Source organism: Gymnoscopelus microlampas (assembly GCF_963454915.1).
Source record: "Gymnoscopelus microlampas genome assembly, chromosome: 2".
Taxonomy (NCBI): domain Eukaryota; kingdom Metazoa; phylum Chordata; class Actinopteri; order Myctophiformes; family Myctophidae; genus Gymnoscopelus; species Gymnoscopelus microlampas.
The window spans coordinates 38,171,137-38,189,837 of record NC_139939.1 but is presented as its reverse complement, the minus strand read 5'-3'; the positions used below and the strand labels follow the sequence as shown (position 1 = coordinate 38,189,837).

Sequence of the window (18,701 nt, the reverse complement as noted above, 5' to 3'; positions counted from 1 at the left end):
TAAATGGTAATAATAACAACCATTTAATTTTACCAAATACATTTTAGGTAAAGTGAGTTTAACTGGCAGAGAGAGATGGAAAGCATCTGTATCTGTATATTATCACCTCATGATTCATATAAAGTTATGACACTAATGTTCATAATGTAACTATGATTTGTTGCTAATTTCATATCTACAAATCTTCCTGTAAAACAGCTTGGTTGAGGTTAGGCAACATTTTTTTATTTGAATTAAGGTCAGGGAAAGTTATTTTGGTATATATTGTGGTATGCATGTATTGGTTATGATTATAGTTATATGATTATATGCCTTGTTTCATGTCTAAACACTGCCTGCTTGAGTCCTGGTGCTAAGAGCAACACTCAAACAGAACAATAATACAAAGAAATGCAAGTGGCGAAATTGTGCACAGAATCAATCCATTTGCAACGCTGAGAGGACATTACCTAGAGGGACTGCAAAGACATGCAAAGAGTGCAAAATTATCAGCCATTGTGGCTAACTCTCGCTAACGGCGTTCCCTTCCGGTGTGGTTCGCTACTGAGCCGAAATGAGCCGAAATATTGCTGAAAGAAAATAAATATGTCCCAAAGAGCCAAATGTATAGTGAAAATGTTAAAGTAGACGAAACAAAGCCTATATGCATGCTGGAAGTTGTGGCAACCTGCTGTCTGAAAATGTGCATGTGGTGTGGTAGAACATAGCTACAATGGAAAGAGGACAGTGATAACAGGACACGAAAAAGATAGCGCCACCAAGGAAGTCCAAGCACTCGGCAAATGTATAGACAGATGAACCCATTGGTACACTAGTGTGAAAGCTAGAAAAGAGGAAGTGGACTCACCTTGGTGTTTGTTCTGAAGACACAGGCGGAGTTCCTTCACTGTGGCTCTGTCCATAGCAGCCTGAACACGAAGCACGTCCAACTCCTCCTCCAAATTGGCCCTGCACACACACACACACACACACACACACACACACACACACACACACACTTATTTTCTAAAACAAGTAAAGGACCTTCATATAATTGGTCCTCACTAATGCTCATTATAATATGGTACAAAACCTTTTCTACTCTGTGTCTCATAGGAGGGCTGTGGACACTTCAGAATCCTGCCTACCAGTGACATCATAGTTAGGCAGGGTATTTTATTTGTATCGCTCTCTTTTGTTTTTTCAAACAATATTTCATTTTTATTTTGTTAACGCGAGAACAATGGTTTCCATTATAGAATGCTATACTTTCCAGGAATAAAAAGCCTGCCGTTTCTATTAGCTTGGATTTCCCATCGATGATGTCACTGGAAGGCCGTTTCTGAACTGTCCACAGCGCTCCTCTGAGACACAGGGCGAGTAGACAAAAATGGTACCATATTATAATGAGCATTAGTGAGGACCAATTATATGAAGATAGGTTGAAAATGGGTGAAGTCGTCCCTGGTTAGCTCGTTCTCTCTGCCTGCTTTGGCTACGACTCTGTACTTCTTGTCCTATATGTATTGTTACAAACTGTATATCGTCCAAAACAGTTCCTTTCAGGATTCAAATTCAAAAGTGGCAAAAGTTGCAGATCTACAGTACAAGCTCAAGCCGCGCCGCTTCTCACAGCGTTTCGCACTGCGTTTTGAGCTTGCTAATCTGCTACTTTTCATGCTTTTACTATAAGTAGGGCATTCATTTACGAAAAAAACAACAAGTTAGAATATGGAGATAAGGATTACATTTATTTGTTTTATAGTTATGTGAACAGTATGTTGCATGTCTTCTGTGTGGAGCACAATGGAAACAAGCTTCGACTTTATTTTGTCTAATCCACGTTGGCGTTTTCGAATGGTGCCACTGATCTAAAAATTGCCAATAAAGTATTCTCTCTATCTTTCTAACACTGAAGAGGACAGTGAGGGAAAACCGCCCAATTAAAATGCTTTTTAATTCATCTGAAAATCAAAGTGACAAGCAACATGAAACACCCAGGTAGAGTAGTACACATGTACTGTGTGTGTGTGTGTGTGTGTGTGTGTGTGTGTGTGTGTGTGTGTGTGTGTGTGTGTGTGTGTGTGTGTGTGTGTGTGTGTGTGTGTGTGTGTGTACAGTATGCCTGCGTATCGCAACAGAAAAACATACAGGAAAAGTGAGCCCAATTACCTTCCTGCAATTAGCTTGATGCCTGTTAAAGGCTAATTATGAGGGGAAGAAAGGAGCCATACTCGAGACTTTGCACTTTCAAGTTATTATTAGGACCCCAAAAGAAGTCTTCTGAGGATACGCGAAGGCCCCTCCGAGACGGTCCTGCACCTGAAACACACACCTAGCTCCCCTCCCCTCTGCTCCACTGAAACTACATGCTGGCTGCCTGCTACTGCAGTGGCATTCTTCCTCAGTTAACCCATTTAGACCCGAGGCCAATTTTAAAAACGCCTTCTAAATCAAACGGTTTTCTGAGAAACTTCAAATTCTTATTAAATAAATAAATATGAATTAATGTTGCTCTATATATAGCAACTTCTACCGGATTGAAAGGTATAAAGACGTATAGGTGAACAAACAGGTCTAAATGGGTCAACAGTAGGGACTGGGTTTCTCCTGATTGAGATGTATGTGGTTCAGTATACTGTATGTACTGTAACCAGAGTTGGGTTAAGTGGCCAGAAAAAAGACATCCCATAAATAATATGGTATGTATGGTATAATAACAGTTGATTCCTTCTTTGGACCTCATCAGACCATGACAGTGTTAAGCGTGATTTATACTTAGTTGCGCGCCAGTGTTGCATAGTGAAAATAGCCAATCTACAAGCTCACAACGCGTCGTAGCGCTATTTGATCTGTTATTTTCGAAGCGTAATACGATGCACAACCAAGAATAAATCTGTGGCTATACAATCAGTCCCACACGGCGGGCTGCTCTTCGCCGCTTGTAATTGTTATTCAAACATTCAGTGATCGTCTTCTGTTAAGAGTATAGTGAACATCGTCTTTGATGTCTTTGCTACATCAACCGTGACATGCTTTTCCTTCCATACGAGTGCCAAGAAAATAGCTGGGGAAAGGTTATGGGCAATGCAGAGGGTGGGAAAAGTAATTAGCTTCAGAGCCCACGCGGTCTGGTGGAGCCTTGGCCTAATGGCTGACCGCAGCTCAAATAAGTACACAAATGACCGTCCCCGGAGGGGAGTGAGGAGGCAGATGGATATGTGTCCCTCGTCTATAGATTTTCCTCTATAAATGAACTCCAGTCGATGAGGCCCAGCGCTGCCTCACGTATCCCGGGTTGTTAATGGGACAAACGAGCTGAAATATGCTGGGTGTGGAGGGAGCCCGCTCCAGCTAATGTTTCTCTTTTATGCCTTTTCGGATGCGGACAGTATCGACACCAAACCAAAGTTCATATGCACCGCGCTCCATTTTGTTGAAGGATAAGCGTCCGGACTTTCGATGAGAGCGGGGATTGGATTGCAGATGGGGTTTCTTGGCCAGGGACATTTCGCTTCCCATCATAACACTCTGGAGATGGAGGACTGGGCCGGAGGCTCATTAAGCAACACCCAATACATTTATTGCGTGTGGCCCAATCTGCCATAGATGCAGAATTAATAAGGCTGGACATATTATGGAAATGAGAGTAGAATAACTTCCCCCATATATCTGTTGTATCCGAGGTATTTTCTTTTCCTTTTAAATTGCCTTTTTTGTTTTCAAATTCTCCAAAATGACAAGCTGCAGAGCACAAAACAACATAATTAAATCAACAAATTAAATTAATCAAATAAAAAAATCATTCAATGTGTGTTTACATCCCATAGCTTTCTCCCATATTTGATTTTTAAGCACTTCTATTTCGATTGGAATCGTGGCAGACAAAAATTTCCCTAACATAAAAAAACATAAGCACAGTAATCCACAAGCGCATCAGTGGAGTGTTGATGGGAGAAAGATAGCATCAAGTCTCCTTCTGTCTCTCTCACTCTGCTGAGAGGCAGCGCCTAGGCCTCCTTAGACCCAAACTGTTGTTCAATTAAAACTAGATGCAACATCTACTCCTATTTTTTGTTGTTGTTTTTTTTTGTCAACTGAGTATAATTGTTTTCTGAGATGGTGCCAACACCTCCCACTCACTCCCATCACTTTCTCTCACAATCTCCCCTCTTCTCACACTTTAGAGCCTGCAATGTCTTGTGTGAATACATCATTTTGAATAACAGATGTTTATCTGCAGTCTATTTTGGTCCCAGAGGATGGGGGGCAGCAACTAGGAAGGGGATGATGAGAAGTTGAGGCAGGCGTCGCAGGTGGGGCGGTGGGTGTGCTTGAGTCATCCACACATGAAAAACTAAGCAAGAAAATCTAGCTGTTAAGAGTTGTATCAGACTTTATCATAATGGTTAGAGAGAACACCCTGTAACCAGAGAGCCATAGGTCTGTTCCCCATGAGAGACAGAATGTGTCCATCAACAGCGTCCTGTTGTCATTGAGGAAGACCACAAACTGCTACGTGCACACTGTCAAGTGGTTGGATAAGAGCAGCATGCAAATGTAATTGTATCTGCCTCTATACTGTAATCAAACAAATACAGTATATGTCCCATTTGGCCCACTTATATCCTTCTTCTTTTTGTCATTAAAGTATTTCTTTATTTCCAAACAAATAATACATGACATAAAAGACAAAGACCAAAAACACAACAGAAAAATATAAATACATTTAGAAAAAAAAAGAAAAAAACATTTAAACATAACAAAAACAGGCAGTCGGCCCACTGTCCTGAACACAAGCTGTAATGAAAAAATGGTCCAAACTGTTAGATTGACCGGTACAATAGCTGGAGTTACCACAATGAGAAGGCATGAGACAAGCTAAATGTATTTCACCATCAGTACCTTTTTTACCCTCCATGCTTCACACTACAAACACAACCAACTTTACCAAACCTGACTATCTGGCAGTCTTTTATGTCCCTGCTACAGGTAGATTCCCTGGTTGAACATAGCTCTAAACCACTAGATATAAATACACACGCAGAAAACACCCTGTACACTAAATCTCTTGGCTGTCTGTCATCTCTGCTCACAAACTCTCCTATCACTGTTATGCCGATGACACTCAACTGTTGTTCTCCTTTCCCCTCTGCCACTCAGGTTGAAGAAAGCATCGCTGCATGCCTGGCTGACATCTCACAGTGGATGTCTTCTCACCACCTCAAGCTGAACACAGATAAGACTGAGCTTCTCTTCTTTAAGTCCTGCCCCATGCAGGATCTCACAATTTCCAAAGACAACTCCCTGGTGGCTTCGGTTCCAACTGCCAAGGGTGTTGTCCTGGACAGTCAGCTCTCATTCAAGGCACACATTGCAGCGGCCACTCAGTAGTGTAGGTTTACACTTTATAACATTTGAAGGATTAGACCCTTCCTCACCCAGGCCTCAGTCATCTCAAAACTTGACTACTGTAACCGGCATTCTCACTTAAAATGATCCCTGGCTAATAAGGCAAATATGGCTCAATATATTATAACGTGCACTCTATGACTAAAATGTAAAATTAAAAACACCTTAAATATTTCAGTTATTTTAGAAACAGTTTATCTTTTACTCAAGGGGGACAACACCCGTCACAAGTTGATTATGTCATTTGTCCATCTGTGGTCAAGCCCTATGTAATTTTATGAGCATGTCCTAATAAAAAACAACTCAATACTTCCTACGGTTAGTATGAACATCAAAACAATGTTTAACATATGATTTATTAGCATATGCATTCCATACATTCTAAAGGGCTGGACCACACATGGACAAATGACATCATCATCAACCTGCGACGGTTGTTGTCCCCCTTCAGTAAAAGATTAACAATTTCTAAAATAAATAAACATTTTAAGCTGTTTGTTTAGTTATAGAGGGCTGCAGCACGCCTGGTCTTCAACCAGCCAAAAACATTCTGCCGTCAAAATAGGACCCTAAGAGTCTTGCTTGATTCCACCATGGATGGTCACTCAGGGAACATTTAATTTCCAATGGATCTTCAGAGCTGTTAAATGAATGTGCATATTTGGACATCATTTTTTTTTCTCTGTCAGTTTTTCCCCCTTTTCTCCCAATTTAGTTGTTATGCCAATTATGACTTCCCCACACATTTGTGTGTAACATTGTCATTGCTGACCCCTACACAGTTTGGTCTGTGGAGGATGTAGCGCGTGCAGAGGAAAACCCTCTGTATAGAACATAATCGAATATAATAGAAATACTTATTGATCCCCGAGGGGAAATTGAATATCCCAGTTGCACGCTAAGCATTAAAAGGTTTAATGGTCAATCAGTTTTCAAAGGTTAGTGATGTAGCCTACAGTTATTACACCAGAGGGAGCTCAACAGATTTTGTACCTTGCAAATTTAAAAGCTGTATTTGGAAAGGACAGTTTTTTATACTTACAGTATGTGGAATGGGTTACCGGCATGCCTTAATTTGATTAGTTAAGTTGTAAAAGGTTCCATTCACAGTAACCATGTTGTTTTTTCTATTTTAGTTGTCTAGTGTGTTGAAATTGTATGAAGGTATTCATTATACATTTCTGTATGTCTGCTACACCCCCCCAGCACATGGCACTCAGTTTAAACACATATTTGCATTTAAAGTTTTTTTGTTTTATCCTTTTGACAGACAAATATAATCATGTACTGTACTGTATATGCATTTTGTCAATAGAAACATCAATCAATCAATCAATCAATCAATGCCAGGCTTGAGTATGTCCATATTTGGGCATATTTCAGCCCACCTTCGACAAACACCGCCCGCAACTTGAACTTTATGTAACATACTGTAAAGTCATCACCATAATAATAAATATATACAAGACTACATCTATCTATAGATGCATGGAATCTCTGCGTATCTGTCTGTCTGTCCCCTATGTATCTCCTAACAGTCGACCCATCGACTTCAAACTTGGCCTGTGTATCGCCAAAGATCTGATGGAGTGCAGTACAGGGTGGGAAGTCAGTGGCGGTTGTCCAGACCCGGAAATCCACAAATCTCTGTGTCTGTCTGTGTGTCTGTCTGTGTCCCTTTGTTTTGCAAAAGCCCTGATGTCATCCATAGTATGTCATAGTCCTCACATAATAGACTGATGATAAATGGGTAGTTGGGTACTGCATTAAGTACTCTTTTTTTTTTTTTTACTCTTGACAACAGGTACAACAGGTATTGCATATCCAAAGGGGAGGCCAAATGCATGACGTCATAGACTGGCCTCAAAGTATTTTAATGGGTGCAAACTCTCTGTGTGTGTCTGCGTTTCCCCCACATATCTGTTCATAACTGTAATCCCGGGTTTACAGCAGGTGGCATATCCGATTCCTGTTCCAGTTCAATTACCATAGCTTCGTTTGTTTGCCCCAGGAGCAGATTTGAACCGGAAACATACGATCTGCTGCCGAGCCTATACTAGACCCAAAATAAACCCAAGTCACTCCAAATTCCTGCTCACCCCTGCAACACTGTACTTTCTGTATGGATATTAAAACCTTTTCTTTTTTTTACGCAAGTGAGATGACCATTCCACCCCCCAACCCCTACCTCGGTATCCCATTCCCTATCATGATGGTCAAACTATGTAAAATAAAATCAATAAACTTCTGTATTCATTCCTATGTGCACTGTATTAATATGCCAATATGACATCAATAAATATGTTAATTCCTACATATTACAGTACATACAACAAACTTAGTCTCTGTAACACCAACTGGGTCTCAATAAAACGTTCGATAATATGAAGCGAAATTTCAGAAAGTCGGAAAAACTAAATGCAAATTTATGCACGTTTCCATCCAATGTGATTATTGGGATAGTTCATGAAATAAGCAGTAGGTGGCGCTATTTTGCCAGTCAAGTGAGAAGCATATTATTGTCTCCGCCAGGCCGAAAGGCATGGCGAGAGAGTATGTTTTGCCCCCTGTCCGTCCGTCCGTGTGTCCGTCCGTCCGTCCGTCCGTCATTCTGTCTGTGGACAGCTAATCTCCGGCACCGTTGGCTAACTCGCAGTAAAACTGTGCACACACACTCCCTGGATGCCACAGCAGCACCTCTGCGCCAAATTTTTCACATGGGCCTTTTTTAGCACCACCAGGAGGCCGATTTGTGCAAAACATATTTTTTGACAATACTCCTACAGATTTTGTCCAAAAATCCCGCAAATCGGTACACAGTATCTCTATAGTCATTAAACAAAAAGGGTCTTTCAGATTTTTCATATTCCATCCTGATTGGCTAAAAATGGCTTCCAAAGTTTGTAGGAGTGCTCCGTTTTGAACAAAATGCCTCAAATCATAAACACAGCATGCAATTTCCTTGAAATTTTGCCCGCATATTTCCACTACGCCGAGGAAGAAATGCCACTTGAAAATTTTCAAATCAGCCTCATGGTGGCGCTATAACAGGCCGATTCGTGTTTTACCTATAACTGCACCGATCTGTGTAAAACTTTGTAAGCGCACTCCCTAGAGGTCAAGGAAAAACCTTTGCCCTGCATTTTTTACATCTGTCTTTTATAGCGCCACCAGGAGGCCGACTTATATAAAACACATTTTTTTATATTACTCCTTCCGATTTTATCCAAATTTCACGCAAATCGGTACACATGATCTCTATAGTCATGTGATCAAGACGGATGTGTTTGATTTTTCATATTCCATCCTGATTGACTAAGATTGACATCTACATTTTGCAGTAGTGGCTTGTTTTGAACAAAATGCCGCAAATCATGAACGCAGCGTCCGATTGCGGTCAAACTGCACGCACATTCACACTATGTTGAGGAGCAAATGTCACCCTTTTCACATTGGCCTATTATAGCGCCACCAGGAGGCCACAATAACCTACCTGACCTGGCGGAGACCTGTGCTCCCCCGAGGAGCACTTTTTCTAGTTGAACATGTATTTTACTTTTGACATTCTTTTAGGCTATACAAAATATTTTACACGGCCTGCCTGGACAAGTGCAAGTCCTCTAACTATCCAGAGGCTGTCTTAGGGCTGGCGCAAGCAACTGGTAATAGTACTAGGCCTATTCATGAACGACATTAAGTTGCACACATGCTTGAATTGGGTCGGACTTGGTAATCACCGCTACAGTACCAGTTCCGGCATATTTTGCCCACCTGAGCACCCTAGTTTAATTCTGATAATGCTACTTATAATGCGGGGATAACGTGGACACCGCTGGGCGCAAAGATAGCCACATCGCTTGTTTTCCCGCAGTTACCATTGGTATAACCGCATAAATGATGGACATTATTTGGACCACCCGATCAAAGTTGGACTTGGATACAGTTATCAACTCCTACATATGAGGACAGAAACTATCACAGAATAAGAGTGAGACGTTAATTAATGGAGCAGCATATTGTGCACATTAAAACTCATTCACATTCACTGCCAGGGGTTTTCTAAAACAGGCTGCAGCCTCTGCCAGCATTTTTAACGATTTTCTTACCTTTTCAAGTAGTCACAGAATATTTATCTCCAGTATGATCGATCCCCTGATGGTTGCTAATCACGGAGCGTTTCACTGTGCTTCCACAAAAAGAAAAAAAATCATTGCGACCTCCCGTTCGCTTGTTATACGCCGTTGAAAATAGCATGTCTCGCCAAAAATACATAGTAAAACACAGGAGCCGAGATACAGAATATTTACTTATTTTGCTAAAACAGTTTTGCGCTTGAGGGGGGTGGATTTGGGGGATTTATGAGCAAAATCCAAAATGCGCAAAGAAATTGGTTGATGGAAGCGCAACTACTAACCTACCTAAAGTACTACGGAGGATGGTGGGTCCACAACAACACGCTAGGGGTGATTTGTGGGTACACATGTAGTGTGCAGTAAAGTGCGTATTATCTTCAACTTTTATGTTGTGTTGTCTTGTTTCAGCTCTCCTGGTCAACTCTCCTCGACAAGGATACTATTGATCTCAGTGGGACAACATGGTTACATATAACAGTGAAAAATATAATCATAATAATACATAACCTGTGCTTAAAGTCAAAAGAAAGAATGGTTTCTCTCCATGGCCGAGCATTCAAAACACAGGACCACAACCCCTTCAAGTTATTTTATCAAATAAAACTAGCCAATGCCATTTACAATGCCCTCACAATTCGCAGCCTCACTTCACCGGCGGTAAGTCTAACACTCAGCAGGCATCAAAGCAAAGATTTTCTTTTTGGCATGATCCAAACTAAAGACAGCAACCAGATGTGCAATGCTTGGTAATGATGCAGTCTGTGATATGAGGTCTATGTCTCGCGTCACTCTGTTGGCCTGTTTGTTAAACCACACTTTCTCCTCTGTCTTTCTCATACATTGCTGGACCTCCAGGCCCTCAGCAATCCACACTCTGCATCATTTGATCTCCTCTCTTCCCTGCTTGGGCTCCAGTGAAGGCAGCTTACATCACCGAAAGCACCAAACATCCATCCAACCTCCGTCCGCGTCCACGAGGGTGTAAAAACACCCCACATAATCTTCAACTGTTTTGCTTTTATGCACTGGTCTGCCTTTCCTTTCAGTGTATGGCTTGGTACAAAACATAGGAAAAACAGGGAATAGAGTAAAAAAAAGAGACTTCTGGCATTTTTGTGGCTGGGGAAGTCTTTTTTGTTTTGTTTTCTCTTGCAGGGGAGGAGGTGCCTGGGAGAGGTACACTTAGACATGATTTGATTCAGGTGGGACTTTTTGCTAGTTACTGTAAGCCCTAGCTATAGGGCTGTTGAGTCAGGGGAGGAGTCTGGGAGAATAAAGCACTGTAGTCAGTAAAACAGGACTGGTTATCGTTCTGACCTTTTTTTATCCAGGGAAATTTGACTAAACATGGACGCTTGTTTACAGCAATTCACATTACACAGCTGCCCACCAAAGACCTCCACAACAGGGTGGGTGGGGTTAGGTGCCTTGCTCGAGGGCGCTTGTATGGTAGTTGTTGAGACTGGAAGAGTGGTTCTCATTCACTTTTCCCTGCCTAGATTTCCCCAGGTGGGAAATGGGGTTCGAAGTCACAAGCCTGCGTCTCTAACCTCTAGGCTACTGCAATTCCTAGCGGAGTTCACACAGATCTGTGTGTACCCGCAAGCAGCTACAGCAGAGAAACATCCAGCCCTTATACTGTAGATGCATGTAAAAGGGCCTCTGTGTGTGTGTACAGCAAATATATGTATATAAAATACTAGTAGACAAGTCTAGAATGCATGAGAAGATCCATAACTTTCAATTGATGGTGCTAGGCCTGGTAGAAAATGGAATGGCATAATGATATCATATTGTCTTTATTGAGCCTGTGGAAAGACTAGGAATTATCAGCATAATGCAACACGTCTTTGAACAACCACTTTGCTTGTACAGTATATTATGTATGTGGGTGTTATACTAAACGACCTTGTTGCTTTGAAATAGCACAATTTCGTATGTTCTTAATTTTCCCTTTATGAGACTAGAGCAATGGCTTGATGGTGCAATGAAGCTTGCATTGCAATTACAAACCAAGTGTAAATATTTTTTTATACAATCATTATTTTACAAAATAATGAAGGGTCCACTTTGGTGGTCTAATTTCAAAGCATACATAAAATATTATGTATGCGCGTCTGTGTGTGTGTGTGTGTGTGTGTGTGTGTGTTTGCATAATACACAAAACTGTCCCTCCTCTATCTAAGCGCCAAGTCCGGGGGGCAAAAAGAGACACTCATTACTTTTAATACCTTTTAGCGAATCAAGATGAAAAGAAAAGAGATAGCAGCATGCAGGGAAATAAGTGTAAACTTTATTAAACTTCATTAGAGTCAATGTCGGCTACTGGGAGAGAGGGGGAGGTGGGCCCCTTCCATAATGGTCACTCTCAGTAGAGGAGTGTTCACTGCTGGCACTACACAACCTCAAATCAACTGAAAGCCCCCCCCTTCGAGTAGTAATGGCTGGCTAATTTATGCTTTGATGTCATCTGTGTGGAGCCTCTTAAATTCTCTATGTGTGTGTGTGTGTGTGTGTGTGTGTGTGTGTGGGGGGGGGGGGGGGGGGTTAGAGGGTATTTGCTATGTGTTTACTCTGTTTATGGGGCCTAAATAATCCCTGCCTCTTTTTTTCTCCCACCAACAGACCTTTAACAACAATTAACAGGCGCGGACATGGAGTGCAGCAGACAGATGCATAATGAGCCAGATAAAATGATCCCACGGCGAATCAACATTCCGCGCCCGCCCACCCTGCCCTGCACTTGCTCGTCCAGCTAGTCAGCCAGCCAGTTACAGCCAGGAGGAAATCTCAGTCAGAATGCAGTGTTGCTGAATCTCGACTTAGTAGTTGGTCTGCCCTTTCAATCGACTTCGTTCCAACTGTTTTACCTCTGGGGTGTGTATTGTTGGTGCTGAGTGGGACGTATGGGGAAATGTAGATTGCCACATCTCTTTTACATGATATTTTAATGTCTGAGCAGGACCATGTATTTCTTAGTTACTTAGCCATGGGAATTGACTCTTACTTCTCAGCTGTACTTCTACTAAATCCCTCTGGCTAAGAGAGTCACAAAAGTACAAGAATGTTGTCCCTAACTGTACATTCACTCTGAACAGCAAGAGGTGGCGTGAAAATATGAAGTCAGTGAGAGCAGGTGAATGGAAGCTGAATGATGTGGTTTCGCTCTAGGCAACGCAAAATGAGTTGGAGAAATGATTGCTACAGTTGAAATCTGCCTGCAGCTTTATGCAAAACTCTAAATTGTAACCCCCCTCATAGGTGCCCATTGGCTCTCTAGCCAAGACATTTCTAACTACAAATCTACATATCGTCATGTTCTAAGCCATTGTAATGAAACACTGCAAGGGGCTTGGGTGCAAAACTAATGACCAACGGCAAAGGGAATCCAGGGAATTTTCTTTTCTTTTTTTTCCAGTAATTCGAGTTGACTAGTCGCACGTCATCTTCAGGTTTACTATAATAACGCCTGGCCCAACATAGATACATACAGTACATCCAACAAGTGTTGCATGGGAGCAATTTATTAAAAGGAGGAGGCAAGGTGCACAGCCTATTGGTGAGATAAAAAGTTGAAGAGAGGACTCATAGTCCCGATAAACACAAACATGGGACTAAACAAACAGCATTTAATTATAATATGTTTCGATCTGGAGGTCTTCATCAGGACATGATGATGAATTTATTCACACACATCTAACATATGTCTACATTGTAGAAACATGTGTAGCATGTTATGTATGAAAAAATTGCTCAACAACAACGTACAGTATTTGTTTGTCCATAGTTTTGTGGTCACTGCGCTATGACACTTACGGGTAATTAACAGCAATCAAAATCAAAGCCCTTTAGATTGCTACAAATGGAAAGGACAAGGCCAATGATAACCAAGCAGGTCCATACATCCAGAATAACTTTTAATCAACGGTTTGTTTGTTTTTCCCTTGCAGACAATGCACCAGATTTAGAGCATCACAACATTATGCAATCCTTATCTTAATTTCAGCAAATAGACATTTCAACTTCATCTAAACAGCAGGCATGAATGGAAGAAAGTTGAGAAAATATCAGTCCTTGCAACATTTCTGTCAACAGACCTTCCAGGCATCTGGCACCCGATGCCTGATGAAGGCCTATAGACCAGAATGTTGCATTAATCAATTGGTGTAAGTGAAGACTACTCTCTTTCTGCGTTAACTGTTTGTTTCCTATGCACATGTCTATTGAAAGCAGGTGTGCAAAAAGATTCTTGACAACATTCCCTGCACTGGAAAACTCAGCTGGAACAGAGCTGGTAGCAGGTACAGTTTCACCAGGTACTGCTTAGCAAGGACACTGAGCCTCTTGTAATGATATGGGTTTTAACAGGTGAAATGCATGGATTATTCTGGAAAATATCATTTTGCTTTGCTTTCTATGCTACACTGTAATGTTCCCACAGTAGAGAGCTGACTGCCGAGGAGATCGCGGTTTCACGATTAATAATTCTATTATCAATACCATTAACCGTCAACTGATAGTCGACACCTGTTCCACAAAGGCAATTCAACTAGTCAACATATACAAACTCTCACTAACTATCCAGGTAGTTTCCCAAAAGTCTATCTATCTGCTACGTAGGGCATAAATGGAGGTATTTCACGTATACAAGAGACCTTTGCAAGTTTGCATACCAGCTCAGTTTGTCCACATACAATCAAACTGGTTTGAGCTCGTACACCGGACTGGGTAAACTGGAAACCAACCCAACTCTAGAGGAAAGGTCATAGGGTCACCAAAATCAGTTGGGTTCATCCTCTGGGAAGCATGAAGGTTCACAGCAAATTCAATGGCAATCCATCAAAGTCTCGGATGGATGGACAGAAGGACGAAACAACCAACATTGCCATCCCTAGAGTCGTGCTCCTAGTGGGGATGAATTATATTACACATTAACTGCACGTAGCCCTAGCCCTACAAGAATGACAGGAGAAACCATAAAGTGGAGCATCTATTTTGGTAACACAGCTAAAAAACTAACCCTGCTAACGGATTCATAGTTTCCACAACTTCCAAGTTCAAGGGCAAACTGAGTTGATAAGCCATGAGCAATCTCTGACATACTGCATCCACCAGTGTTTCAGAAGGAGCCACTGGGAGGGAGCTAGAAGGAAAAACTAGAAGCCAGAGGAAACAGCACCATTTTCACCTTCAGGTTCAACCTCTCGCTCTGCTGGGGGGAATAGCAGAGGTGGTAGTGGTAGTGGGTGGTGGGTTGGGTTGGGAGGGCAGATAACTTGCTCTGCACACCACAGGGACTCACTCAGGGAGTTTATCCAGACATATTCATTCTTGGAAAACGGTCATTTGGGCTTGAAGACTGTGTTTATAAGGGCTGTTATGCTGTTTCTTCTTTATAGAGGTTGGGATGGGGGCATCTGTGCAGTCTCATGACAGTGTGTGTGTGTGTGTGTGTGTGTGTGTGTGTGTGTGTGTGTGTGTGTGTGTGTGTGTGTGTGTGTGTGTGTGTGTGTGTGTGTGTGTGTGTATGAACGAGAGAGAGAGAGGAAGAGAAATAGCATGTGCTTGAGAGAGGTAAAAAGACAATGAAAATAAAGAGAGAGAGAGAGAGCTTCCTTCTAGGCCTGCCGCTGGCTGGTTTTAAAGCCTGGTTAAGAGGCCATTTATTGGGCCCCAAAAATCCTCAGCCTCCAGGAGGTAATTAGCCATTAGCGGATCATTGCTAACACTTATCGAGCGCAACCTTCACAAGCGCAATCATCTTAATACGGTCAGTGGAATGGCAAATGGCAACTGACTGGCGCCCTTTCAGAGTTTTCTCCGATGAGGCTGTGCTGCAGGGTTTGTTGTTGCAATAACATGGACCCCCTCCGTTTCCTGCTTAATTGTAGGCTATCGACAGTCATTTACATGGCTGGGTTAAGGCTGCTTGATAAAGCCTTCCTTGCCTATTTGCATAGTGCATGAGGCGAACCCCATCCATCCTGCCCACACTACTGTGACACCACTGAAACCGACAAAAGAGGGAGGAGAGGAGGATGGAGGGGAAAGGAGAGATGGATTGTGTGCTTCTGCTTGGTTTATCACACTGAGCCGCTTAATGGTCGCAAGGGCTGAGGCCAAAGGCCCAGATCAAAGAGAGGGTGTGTGTGTGTGTGTGTGTGTGTGTGTGTGTGTGTGTGTGTGTGTGTTTGCCCTGGGACACTCCCCCCCCCCGTTTCTCTAAAGCACGAGTTTAGAGACCTCAGCCAAGTTTACTTTGCACAAGCCGGCCCGATGGGTAAGGAGGGGGCCCTGAAGGTGGGAGGAGTTGGGTAGAGATTGAGGTAGTTTAGGAGGTTGGAGGGAGGGGGGGTTGAAGGGGATCTACACTAACCCCCTAGGACAAGTTGGTTGCACGAGGCCAGGCAGAGAGGGGGGGGGGGGGGGATGTCTGGTGGGTCAGCCACTCTTTGTCCCTTGTGGGTTCCATTGCGGGTCAGTTCCAAGGACCCTGGGTGTGTGTGTGTGTGTGTGTGTGTGTGTGTGTGTGTGTGTGTGTGTGTGTGTGTGTGTGTGTGTGTGTGTGTGTGTGTGTGTGTGTGTGTGTGTGTGTGTGTGTGTGTGCGTGCGTGCGTGTGTAAGCTAGCCTCTCACCCCTATACTCCACTCACCACCAGACTACAGTATGTGCTGCATTCCAGCCCCGGCCGGCCAGGGACAGGCAGGCGGACGGACATCCCCTAACAGGCCGTGTCGGCCGGCGGTGCTGGGGCTGCTAGCCTGTAATTAGCTCGGACAGCTCTGGCTTGGAGAGAGGCAGCCAGGCTACATCATAATGAGCTCAGCTGGGATTAGGAGGACAGGGCAGTAAGGGGGATGGAGGTTGCGGTGATGTAGGAGGGAAGGAGGAAGGGGAGTACCAGAGTCTTGGCCCCAGTCTCCTGCAGCATCACAGAAGGGCCAGAGGGGGTGAGGTAGCTGGGAGTGTGGGGGTTGTGTGGAGGTGGAAGGGGAGAGGATGTGAAGAGAGAGATGATGGGAGCGGAGTGGGGGGAGAGGAGAGGAGAGGAGACTAGAGGAGAGGAGAGGAGCTCTAGGCCAACGGTAGTGTAGCTTATTGGAGGGCCAATGGTGGTGAGAGCGTAAAGTTAGTGATGGGTTTCACGATATCAAACAAGGTATTGGCCTGCTTCTTTCTGAGAAAGAGGGAACGAGGGAACTAGGGAGAGAGAGAGAGAGAGAGAGAGAGAGAGAGAGAGAGAGAGACACAGAGAGAGAGAGACACAAAGAGAAAGAGATGGACAAAGCAAGAATGAGTGTGAGACAGAGTGCGGTGCCAAGACATGGGAGAGAGAAGAGACACACAGAGAAATGTAGATATCTAATGAAGTACCCCACTCACAGAAGCTGTAATTAACACAGTCGCCCAACTCCAGGTTGCCACTTTGGGCTGTTAACAAGACTACCACAGCTGCCATACACCCGCACTCAAACTCTGGATGCCCTCGGTGACACTTACCTCAAGACACTATCGCTTGCATTATTAGACATGTGTAATCCTATCATTAACAAAAGTGGCGGAAAAATGCAGACATTTCACAAAGACACAGCGAGGAACGTCCAATAATGTGATTTCACCTCTCGACCCCACCCCCCCCCCCTCCCCCTCGACTTTTCTCCGTCCCGCACTTTTAAGTGTGAATCTTCAGGCGGCCAATTTTACAAATGAGTAAGAAGCCTAATGATGTGGTGCGGGCCCCCCGCTGACTGGTAATGAGGAGGAGGGGCCCGGTGGATGCTGGGAAGCTGGGAAGGGCACGCGCACATTTTAACACCCGCAAACTGTGGGGGACAGGTCGAAGGGTGAGACGGAGAGGAGGCAGTGAGAGTGGTTCTCAGTGTGTGTGTGTGTGTGTGTGTGTGTGTGTGTGTGTGTGTGTGTGTGTGTGTGTGTGTGTGTGTGTGTGTGTGTGTGTGTGTGTGTGTGTGTGTGTGATGACATGAATGTGTCTGTGCGTGCGTCCGTACGGACGGACGGACGGACGTGTGTATATGCGTGTGAGACGTGTGTGTGTACATGCAAGCCTGCATGCGTTCATGTGCGTGATGGCATGTTCCATGAGTGCACCAGGTCAGTGTGAGAGGAGCGTACTTGTCTGCGTTGAGTTTCCTGGAGAGGCGTTTGAAGTGAGTCAGTTCGTTCCACACAGCATCGCTGTCCTCATGTCTGAGCTGCCATGGTTCTGCACGCTGACTCTTTACCCTGGGCCTGGACACACACACACAGACACACACACACACACACACACACACACACACAGAGAATTAAACACAAACGAGCTAAGACATGCACATGAACAAACAAATAGAGACATTGACAACTAAGCAGACAAAGAGAAATGCACAAACACAGTCGTACACAGAAATTAAACACACATGCACAAAATCCTCAGTTTTAATTCATCCATGTGTAACTCTGAGTGTGTATACAAATGAACGGGTCCATTTAGTGACATTTGAGTTAAATGAATACCCATGGCATACAGCAGTGGTTCCAAAACGTTTTAGCTCGAGACTCAAAAGAGAAATGTGATGACACAAACTAGTGAAAATAGATGATCTAAAAGCTTTCACTACTTCTTAAAAGTATATTTTTTTATGTATGAAGTTCTTTTGAAAAATGTTTATATATATTATACATGATACAATAATTTAAAACAATTATATAAGTAGAAAAAAAGGGATATTTACTTGTGACCCATAAAAATGGGTGTGACAGTTCCCTGTGTACAGTATGTATGATATAGACCTACTGCATGTATTGTGGTTCACCTTTCAGTTGTCATAAGTTTGTGAATTTGCTTTGCCCTTCTCATTTGTGTTTCTCATTTGTTCCTAGGACTTGGGGAGCAGTGTGATGATCATCGGTGTAATTGGGGAACACCAGGGCCCAGGTACTCACGCCCCTTTAAAACCCTGTCTCCCCAGTCCTTTGGCAGTTCATTCCTTTTTCACCTCACACCCATGCACTCCTTTCAACATTTTGGTCAATACATACGACACACCTACACACACACTACACCATCCACTCATGCATACATGCACTACATCACTGACTTTACTGATCCTCACATCCCATCAGTTTTTTCAGTTTGTTTGCTGGTTTTAAGTTAATTAATACATTTTCATTTTAGC

General features: G+C 43.2%; 1 protein-coding gene across 1 annotated transcript in view; it reads right to left on the bottom strand.

The window, feature by feature from the left end:
* Positions 1 to 18,701, bottom strand: part of cntln (centlein, centrosomal protein) — a 147,714-nt gene that overhangs the window by 72,487 nt on the left and 56,526 nt on the right. The window contains exons 12-13 of the mRNA XM_084046775.1: positions 17,659 to 17,775; positions 848 to 948 (exon numbers count right to left, since the gene is read on the bottom strand). Coding sequence (XP_083902901.1) covers positions 848 to 948; positions 17,659 to 17,775 — 218 coding nt within the window. The remainder of the gene's footprint in view (positions 1 to 847; positions 949 to 17,658; positions 17,776 to 18,701) is intronic.